The following is an 11357-nucleotide window of genomic DNA, read 5'->3' on the forward strand; positions in this document are numbered from 1 at the left end:
AAAACACAATTGGATGTGGTGGTGGCCCTATGTTTAATTTTCAAATTTAGCCAGTGCGTCCGCCACTCCGTTACTTTCTCTCATTGTATGATTAACTTGTTGGATATTGAGTTCCTGGATGATTGACCTGCAGTTTCAATAGTGCATTAGTGAAAGTTAAATGATAATTTTTTCAAATATTGTAAAATGTATAAGCACATGATTTATATTTGAATTTTTTGACAATTTTCTTTTGTATTGCTCATAAAGTGCCGTTGCAAGGAGTACTTGGTGTCGCAAAGTCTTTATATGCTTGCATACCATTGGGACGTAAATTCGGAAAAATCAATTATTTTGCTAATTTTATGTATACTTTCAAGGGTTATATGTGTTCTTGCAAAAACTAAAAGGAGGCACTATAACTTGCGAAATTGAAGTAACATAATTATGAAATTAGAATAAATTTTAAGTTAAGTATATTGACTGTGATGGCTGAGGACTTATGGGCAGCGATTTTTCCTTGATTAAGTTAGCGAAATAGAATCAACAACCATCATTTTATGAAATTTAATACTTTTTCTTTATTTTTTTATTGTCTAACTCTATCAGAGATTTTAATATAATGTTTATGTACTTTCTTTATTTTTTATACTCATTGAGATAAAGTACACGCGCAATGTCGTACGTAAGACTAGTAAGATTGAAAAACACATCTCGCTTATGTCTCAAGAAGTATTCCCTCATTGCGAAAACCTAGCTAGAAACTAAAACCTTTTCGAACAAGACCCTACTAATTAGGGGCCAATTAAGGTGTTTTTATGGTCCACGTGAACTATTGATTTTTTTGCCAAATTAGGTATTTTATGTGTACATTTCGTAAAATTGATCTAGTATTATTCGTTGGTTCATATTCTCCAAAAATGTTAAATGGTGCACCTGGTTGAAAGTTGAGTTATTTATTCAAAGGAACATGCATCAATTCCCACTAAGAAGTAAAGCATGAAAGGAAAGGATAAAACTAATGGACGATTCAGGAAAAGAAAAATAAGAAAAGCTCTATTCTAAATTTCTAACTAAGCTCTATTCACCACCCAAATGTAATTAGTTTGTTTAACTAATATTTGAGTCACAATTACATATTCAAATATTAGATTAAAAGCATGAGCATTTTTTTTTTAAAAATGAATAGTAATTTCGAGAACTTATTTGGAGTTGAATGTTGAATCTTAGCCTATTATTTTTAGGCTACAACGTTGCAAATTTAAATACATGCCACTTAATTGCAATGTATGTGTGTGAGTTGTACTTATATGTAATTCCATCATAAAACTAATGGACGAAGCAGGAAAAGAAAATAAGAAAAGCTCTATTCTAAATTTCTAATTAAGCATGCTAAAAGAAAATAAAAACCCGAAGAATATGCGCTAAAGAATAGGGTTAATTTCACACGTGATTAGTGAAATTTACATTTTGTAATAAAGCCGTAATACTATTTTTTTGCGTATGAAAGTACCTAAACTTTATTGTTTGTATGGGTAAACTCACAAAATTAATTATTGCTTGTATCATTAAAGTCACTAAGCTATGTTTGTATAAAATAATATGTTTTAATTTATTACTCCTTCTGTTTCAATTTGGATGATATATTAATCTTATCGAAAGCCAATTTAACTAAACATTGAAGCTAAATTAGATTAGATCAACTCACTATTTAAAATTAAAATTTAAATATTCAAAGCTTATACGAGAATAAGTTGCAATTTTTCTCATGTTAATATGATAAAAAAATATATATTTTAAAATATCAGTCAAACTTTATATAGTTTGACTTTCCATAAGTGAATTATGTCATCTATTTGAAACAAGGGAAGTGAGAAATAAGTCGCCGTCAATTAAGAAAAGTAAAACTTGAAAAAAGTAGTAATAATCTTTCGTCCTTGAGCGTCAAGAAATAAAATAAGAAAAAGCAAAACCCTAATAACCTTTGCAAAAAAATAGAAAATAAAACAAATGCAAAATAAGAAATTAATTGGGAAAAAAAAAATGAAATAAAGTATTCCGATTATCAGTAGGAATGGGTTTTCATCAACCCATCAGCTTCATCTATAAATTACCATTAGAAACAAGTCATTTATCACCATTTAGGGTTAACAACTAAAGTTTTCAGCTACTATTCGGTCTCCGTTCTCTCAACTGTTTCTTTTCTCTTTGATCATATCCATCATTCATCAGCAGTACAATGACATACTCTGATCATCGGGCTATGGGATGTTCTTCTCGTTATCCGCCGATGGGTAATTTCTTTCATCCAACGGATAGGGAAGTGTTGAAGTATCTACTAGCGTTTGTGAGAGACGAGCCCCTTCCATGTCAGAACGAGCTCATGCAACAGACCGATCTTTACGTGGAGAAGGAACCTTGGCAGATTTTCGACGCTTATGATGATCATGGCACCAACAAAACTCGTTACTTCATAACACCGCAAAAGAAAGAGAAGTCAACGTGGAGAAGTGTTCCACGAACTGTTGGGAAGGGCACTTGGAAACCTCTATGCAAAGGCCTAGCGGTGTTTGATGATAAAGGGAGACTCATGGGCTTCGTGAAAAGTTTGAAGTATATTCCCGCAAACAAATCATCAAATAACGTTAATGGCGAGTGGTTCATGACTGAGTACTCTTTGTACGGTTGTTATGTCGATGCTAGGGAGATTAAGAACAAAGGTTTCGTAGTTTGTAAGATCAAGAAGAAGGAAAATCCCGGTAATAAGGAAAAAGGAAAAACAGTAGTTAATGATGAGAATATGAGAGACGTAGAAGAATTTATCAATTCTGCTCTACAAGAAGACAACTATGGAATGTGGAAAGATGATGATGATCAGAAGATTATTGAATGCATAGAGGGAGACGAAGTTGGAGACCAATTACTTGCTCTGTTGGGTTCCGAAGACAATGCCGAATACAGAGAGTGGGATGAAGTCGAAGAAGATCAACTTGCTAATTTAATGGGTTCCGCAGACGATATTGATCTGGATGCTTTAGAATTTTTCTAAATCGGATGCTAATTGCTTTTTCAATTGACGACGAGAATATACGTACTCTAATATATTTAGTAGCTAGTTTAGTTTGATAGTAGATAAAGTTACAGTTACAAGTTTTGTAGTATTTTCTCTGAGCTATGAGTATGAATCAATATATTTTGAAATTTTCCTTGCGTATCTTACATATAAATTTGTAACTAGCTAGTACTATATGGTCGATGTGAACCTGGTCGTTGTTAGTTTATTAAGAATAATTGTCACAGTCTGATCCCACTGTCATCTAGTTATTATTGTAGTTCCTTATCAATTTGATAACTGTATACTCTGAAGAGTATGAAGATACAGTTAAGGTCAATATTCTGTAGAGTGTAGTTAACAGTGGATATATGGGTCTAGATTGTGCTAGACAAAATATGCAAGACCTGCGATTGTGTACTAGTGTATAATGGATTGTAACTCCTCTATGTGGGTATAGATTGTTCAAAGGACTGACAAAATCATTTTTCATTAATTACTCTATACTTGCGTTGTTACGCTGCTCAAATGTGGCTTAGTATGACAATTATCATTAGATCTAAGCTCTAACGAAGTACTACTACTATATCTTTTGTATACAGCATGATTAGTGAAGAGGGACTACTTTTGAAAGCAATATTCAAATAGAATATTAGAGGAATGTCTCTTCACTTCGCATGTTAGAAGTTTTCGTTGAACCTTAATTAGGGGCTTTGGCTTAAAGGGTGTTTTAAGTATTTTTTGGCTTAATTTGGTGTTTGCTTAACGTCTAAGTGCTTTTAAGTTAGGGTGCTTTTAAGCCAAAACAAGCTAAAAGCCATAAGTTTACCACCCCCAACTTATTGCTTTCTAGCTTAACAGCTTTTTTCGTTTGACCAAAAAAATTTCTTTACTACCCCTTAAATTATTTTATAAACCCAAAAATACTCTTCCCTCGTTAAAACCCTAACCATGACTCTTTTCTTTTCCCAATCGATCTTGAAGTTTTCTTTCTGCAGTCTTTCTCCAGAAAACGTAACTTTCCTTCCTACGCAATCTCTCCATCCCTCATCTTTCACTCGAGCTCACGATATCTTCCTCGTTTGGAGATAAAAGTCTGCATACACTAAAGAAACTTGGAGGTCTCCGATTGAGTTGCTTGGTAGACAATTAACGTTGTTGATCAGTTTAAGGTAAGGTCCTCTCTTTTACTTTGGTTTTATTTCGTTTTAAGATCATGATGAGATATTAGTGATTCACTCAATAGTGTCAAAAGGCTTTTGGGACACTTCTGAAGAATAACCGTTCTAATAGTATAATAACCGCTATCATAAGTAAATATATGGAGACAGTTTGTAAATGCGATATCATAGAGTTACTTGTGAGAACGGTTTGATAAAATAAAAGTATATTGGAACGGTTTACTTTTCCCTCCTTACTTTCCCTCCTACATATTTACTAGAAAAATAAAATTAATGACCCTACTAATATTTTAATAACTCTTTAATATAGAAATATTCCGTCACTCTCTCTAAACTCTCAAAACCTTGAAGACATCGTCTCTCTCAGCCTCAACCTAGAATACATCGACCTCAGCATCAACGAACTCTATCGGCCAGCTTCGGCGAAGGATGACAACTGCCAGTGAATGACAACTAGTTTCGGCTAACATACGAGCAATCTCCGAGGTAGGCTATCGATTTTTCCCCTGTTTGATGTTTGTATAACTATTCAATTTTCGCTTTCTTTTCCCCCTTATGTTTTCTTTATCTGGTAATAGTTCTGATAAACACATTATTTTGCTTCTGCTTTATTTGTATTACATGATACATTTGTGATTTCTAGTTTACAAAAGTGGGGGATTTATTTGTTAGGTTTTGATTTTCTATTTGAAACCATGAGATTTTCTTTGTTCGATGCTTGCTATCGATGTTCGATCTCCGTTGTTCGCTTTCTTCGTTATTCAGAAAAATCATTTCTGTGCTTTAGTCTAACGGGCAACTGTTTGCCTTCACGTCTATTAGACATTGGGGTTATTCTTCAGAGACAAATTGCTTGCCTTTCTAAATTTTCTTGCTTGGTAAAAATGATGCTATCTAATCCTTAAAATCCATCTAATAAACTTTCGGAAGTAGTGCTTTTTCGACTTATAGGTAGTTCATCAATCATACTCTCATAGTTGTAATTAATAACTTAGTGCAAAGAACGAAAAGTCATAAGCATTATGTGCAAGTTGTAAATTGTTGAGGTCTTTTCTTTATAATTATGACCTAGGAACTTAACTTACCCATTTCCATTTACATATTTTGTCCAATTTTATGATGTTATTTGGTCACAGTATTTCTCAGAATAGTAGAACTTTCCTAGAACAGTGAATATCCAAACCTCTTTCTAACCTCAAGTCCTTAAACTATTATATGTATAGTAAACTTTTAAGCTAATTAAAGGGACTGTGGATAGAAGACATGGAAACACCTCAATTACAAGCAAATGAGTAGACTGTTTCTAACATAATTGTTGCTTCTATATCATGTAATAGCATAATAATTGCATTATGGTGAAAGCAAGTTCATCGCATAGTGATCGTATGAATCTTTTGGAGAAAAGAGCTCCTTTGGAGCAAAGCAATGATGTTACATTTAGAGATTAAGAATTAAATTGTCCCCTGTCCTTTATCTAAATTTTAAAGTATTGAAGTTATCATGAATAAGTATATTAGTATCAATCAATCAACTATGCCTCAATCCCACTGTATGAATACTCTGTATAGAAGTATAACTTATCCACACAAAAAAAGAAAAATATTATATAACTAAAAACAGAAAGAATAGTAAATCTAGAAGCTCAAGTGCTCAACTGAAAGGATGGTTACTAGAAATTTGATTCATTTTGCACTTTCGGGTTCGCTAAGTAGTATCTGAGGTAGTTTTAGATGCCTCATCTTATTTATGAAGACGATAATGTGCAGTAATTCACTACTAAAAAAATCAGGTTTTAGCGACAGACAAATACTGTTGCTAAATAGAAAATCCGTCGCTAATCTCATTTAGCGATGGATTAGCGACGGATTATCAAGAAATTTTGCTAGCTACGAGCGTCTTAGTGACAGATTAGCGACGACGTTCGTAGCTAATTCCAGTTTTTTTGTCCCTACTTGTCTTTGGTTGCCCCCTTCCTCATGTCTTTCCTCCTCTCTTGGACATCATCAAACCTCTGCCTTCTTATTTTATAATTCAAGGTGCTTCTCGCAAATTAGATACACAGAGAAAGAATATAGAGGTCGTTGATTTTGTTGGTGTACTAGGGAAATTTAATCCTGATAGGAAAGTCAAGTACTTCAGAGTGGAGTGTGCTTTTTTCCTTTCTCCCACAACATAGTATCTAGTTGCTTTCCTCGATGAGTTTTAAGTATAAAGGGCCAGTTAAATTTCCAAGCGAAACTGCAAATTGTGACATTGTAATTTTTATCAAAAGAAAGGTGGAGAGATGTGATGTATCTGAGCGTGTTAATAAATGGAATGCTATTTTGATGATATAGTATACTTCTCCAGATGTGTTGAAATGATTCATAATGTGGTTACGACCGAGTGCACCACCATTCCTTCTGCTAGCCCTTCTCATCTCTGCCGTTTGCTCCCCCCAACCCCCAAATATGGAAAATGAAGGGCCATATTTGTCCTGGTCATCTTGCTTGTAATTGAGGCGTAGTAGTAGTTGTTGTAGGAGTTCTTCATCCTCAGTTTCTTATCCTGTCTGATGAGTGTTTAGAATTGGATCTCAATACACCTTCTAAACAAGATTTTGCTCATTTATTAGAATATGCATTTGTGACTTTATAATCATAAGGGTTATTAGATGTGCATGAGTTAGTATATGGTATGGTATGTATATCGTTGTCTTAGAGTATATATTCAGATCCTGCTTGGATAGGCATGCATTAGGCAATAAGCTGGTTCCTTTCTATGTTAAATGCTTAATTATGGCAAATTTGTAGATGAAACCAAAAGGTTAGAAAACCAGAATTAGAAGTATTAACTCATACAACTTAGAGTCGCCAGTTAATGCATCTCAATTGATTTTCCTGCATCTTCCTACCGGCTGATTAAATTAGATATACCAGATGAATATAGGTGCTTAGACATAAAACAGGATACTGAAAGAGATTAAGGAATCATAAGTTTGCCATACATATTATTTTGCTATGCTTTGTACCTAAGATAATATCATATTAATTTGGAACCTAAAGAATAAGCCCCTACGTTTTCCCAGCAAAAAGCTTCGTGATATTATTAGGATTGCCACTTTACGGACAAGGCTTTCTGAACTTGTAGGTTATTTTGTTGATCATTCAACCCAGAGATTTGTAGTTCTAAGACTACAGCTTCTAGTAGAGGGTGAAAAGAAATGAACTTAACTACATCATCTTTCAGATGACACAAGACATATCAAGTTGTGCTTAAGAGCAAAGCTAACAGCAGAATGTGCTTAAGCTATGTATAATAAACCTTTTTATATGTCAATTGTACATCTCTTATGTGTGGAGAAATTAATCAATTTCTGATGAAAAGCTAGGATAAATAGATATATTTATATGAATATCATTGATTCTGCCAACATCTCTTGAGAGCTATACCATTAGATGCATTTTTAAATAAAAATACTGATAAAGCTCCAATATACCATTCTCAACTGTGAAATTAGTACATATGTTTCTTCCACTTCTGTTTCCTTATCCACAATACATTTAAAAGTTTGACATGCAAAAGAGTTTGCCATAATCTTGGCCTTAGAATATATGATGTGTGTCTTATTCTAGGGTAATAAAAATCGAGAAGCGAAGCGAAGTGACCCCTTACCCGCTTCTGCTATATGAAGCGACTCAGGTAGACAAAAGCGTGCGCTTCCCACTAAAAAGGGAGAAGCGGCAAAGCGAAGCGAGAGAAATTACCTGCCTATTTAATTAAAAAAAATAAGGGTGTTCAGTGTACTATTATTAAAACACGACCAGCTGCAACAACGACTAGGGTTCCCTTTTCAACTTCAACAGAGATTCAACGGCAACAGGTATGTGATGATTTCTTCCTTCTTCTTCTTCTTCTTCTTCTTCTTCTTCTTCTTCTTCTTACATTGTTTTTATGCTGTCCAGTTTTTAACAGAATGGTATACTGCCTTTCCTGTGAATACCATAAGGAGGTTCAACTTCTGTCACGCCCCGAACCTGGGCCTGGACGTAACACGGCACTCGGTGCCTGACTACATGTGATCGAGCGAACCAACTAGCTGGCTGAATCAACATGTGATATCATAACATACTGAATGCGGAAGATAAACTAACACATACTGGCATACTGAAAGTATGGATGATATAAATCAAAGTGCGGAAATAATAATACAATTCTGAAATATATTTGCAGCCAACATAGCTTAACATGAAAATCCTGAGACTCTGTCTAACGGTTACTCTAGTCTGTGAAGCCTCTAATGAAGTACTAAAAACACCGACTGTTTGAAAATACTGAAAACTGTAAGGTAATGATAATGCCCCGGAAGAACTAGGGATCACCAAGTAGCTGGTACGAGAATCCTAGCGCTCTGAATCATCAACCTGTAAATCATTAGATGCATCGTGAGATACAAGCCCCGGGAAAAAGGGACGTCAGTACATTTGAATTGCACTGGTATGTAAAGCAACTGAAAGAAAGAATTATAAATGCTGAAACTGAAACTAATCTGATAACTGAGAATTGATAATTGATAACTGAAATGATAATTGATAACTGAACTGATAACTGGTAACTGAAATGATAACTGATAACTGAACTGAACAAAGGAAGTAAGGATATGAATACTCCCTCTTCTGAATGATGAACAACCTATTTATCTGAATATTAAACTGCGGCCTCAGGCCCAATATATATATGTGCACAACTGCGGCCTCGGGCCTAATTATACGTATACATAACTGCGACCTCAGGTCCAAAAATGCATAAAGCATAAACTGCAGCCTCAGACCCAAAGATACATAAAGCATAAACTGCGGCCTCAGGCCCAAAGATGCATAAAGCATAAACTGCTGCCTCAGGCCCAACGATGCATAAAGCATAAACTGCGGCCTCAGGCCCAAAGATGCATAAAGCATAAACTGCAGCCTCAGGCCCAAAGATGCATAAAACATAAACTGCAGCCTTAGGCCCAAATACAGGTGTTCAACATTCAGGGATTTAAAGTCAGGAACTAAGAATCACAATGCAATACATGATAGTGAAATAAAATACTGAATCACACTGAGTTACATGATACTGGAATACTGGATCACACTGAGTTACATAATACTGGAATACTAAATAGGACTAGACTGAGACATGTATTCTTGAACTGATTATGAACACTGAAACTTCAACTGTTTATGGCATACTGAGTAATCTATACTAAGACTCGGGGGCATCAAATCCAAGTCTATATTGAATACGCACTGAGCTCACAACGTTCAGAATGAAAGTGGTGAATGAGTTATAAAGCTAGAGAATAGAAGTTCTGCAACTATTCAAGGGACTAGGCTTAACTATATTTCTGAGGCAATTAGTAACGTGGTAAAAGAAACGTAGTGTAGGGAGAATCACTAAATTCCCAAACATAGAGAGTTAGCCTCACATACCTTAACTTCCTGCTCTTGAGCATAATACAACATTCGCCAACCCGTTCAACTTTAATCTATATCAATACAAGTCAAAGGGATTCGAAATTAGCAACAATAGTCATGTTTTGGTCACTTAGGCATTTTATCAAACACTCGGTGGCATAAAGCTTCATAGCTCTTATTAATGGTGTATCTACACCCAATAACCCATTCTCCTGCTCCTAGATAAATTCTAAAGTCTCAAATGGTTATAATCAACATTATTCTTTATCACCCATAACCAATAATAACCAATCAACAACCTAAACCTATCACCGTTCATGCTTTTCTATCAAACCCATCAACTCATATCTCATGAAATAGAGTCTATAATCATCAATTTAATGATAGAATCAATTAGAGGGCGAAAATATTACCTTTTTGACGTTCAATCTTCTTGAATTCGAGTTCTAGGGTTTCTTCTCTCAACAATGGTGTCCCAATCGAATATCTAATGATATGGAGGGTTTACCCATGTTAATAAGATATTGGGGAATTGAAATTAACTTAGAATCACCATTAGAACTTACCTTGGGTGGTGGAAGGACCCTTAAGGAGTTAGGTTTTTGAGAGTTTTCCTTTCCAGAGCAAGTTTTTATGTTTTGGGGCTGTGGGGGACGAAATAAGGCTGAAAAAACAACTTCCCAAGTCCTCCACCGCGTCCCAGTAGGCGCGAACATGGTCCCGACCGCGGTAAATCGCTGGGACACTGCCTCACCACCGCGGTCGCGGTAAAAACGCGGTGGTTACACACCATTCTGTAAAACGGGCATAACTTTTTGCACAGAGCTCCGTTTGGGCTCCAAAATATATCGTTGGAAAGCTATTTCAATGACCTACAACTTTCATACTATAATTTTCTCAAATTCCTTATACATTTTCACTAAACCCTGCTGGAAGACAGACCTTCTGCAAACTTAGTCGATTTTGTCAAATCTTATGCACCTCACTTCCCATCTTGGTTTTGAAACAACTATTTTCACTCATAATCATCCCGATAGGACGTCATATGTCCAAAATATAACCTTACTACTCCTTTAACTCATTCATACCTAATCCGAATGTGCGGGGTGTTACATTATCTCCCCCTTGGGATCATTCGTCCTCGAATGTTTGTCTTGACTGTAACTTCTGCTAACTCCGGACCTTAAACGAGTCTGGTGCAAACATGAACTTTCATTAACACTTGCATACTAAACTGAATGAATATATGATTATTGAACTGTTTATATACTGAACTTAATAATTGCTGCATTGACTGAATATTGGTCTGCCATAGATACGTGAATACTGAACTAACATAGATATCTGAATATTGTACTGGCACGAATAATTGAGTATTGAACTAACATCAATATCTGAGTACTAAGTTGGCATGAATATCTATGTATTGGACTGACATGAGTAGCTGAGTATTGAACTGACTTGAATATCTGAGTACTGAACCGGCATGAGTATCTGAGTACTAAACTGACATGAGTATCTGAGTACTGAACTAGCATGAGTATCTGAGTACTAAACTGGCATGAGTATCTGAGTACTGAACTGACATGAGTATCTGAGTACTGAACTGGCATGAGTATCTGAGTATTGAACTAACATGAGTATCTGAGTACTGAACTGGCATGAGTAACTGAGTACTGGAAACTTGAATGTTATAACATGACACGT

At 35.2% G+C, this 11357-nt stretch overlaps 1 protein-coding gene across 1 annotated transcript; it reads left to right on the forward strand.

Annotated features, from left to right (window-relative positions):
* Positions 1-2242: 2242 nt before the first annotated feature.
* On the forward strand, positions 2243-3028 carry LOC109205953 (NAC domain-containing protein 41-like). The gene has a single exon (XM_019368720.1). The coding sequence runs from the start codon at positions 2243-2245 to the stop codon at positions 3026-3028; it is 786 nt and encodes a 261-aa protein (XP_019224265.1).
* The last annotated feature ends 8329 nt before the right edge of the window (positions 3029-11357 follow it).

This window comes from Nicotiana attenuata, unplaced genomic scaffold (assembly GCF_001879085.1).
Source record: "Nicotiana attenuata strain UT unplaced genomic scaffold, NIATTr2, whole genome shotgun sequence".
In the NCBI taxonomy this organism is placed as follows: Eukaryota; Viridiplantae; Streptophyta; class Magnoliopsida; order Solanales; family Solanaceae; genus Nicotiana; species Nicotiana attenuata.

Bases quoted from the DNA above. Each gene is read 5' to 3' on its own strand.
- LOC109205953 (XM_019368720.1), top strand. From the start codon at position 2,243: ATGGGATGTTCTTCTCGTTATCCGCCGATGGGTAATTTCTTTCATCCA.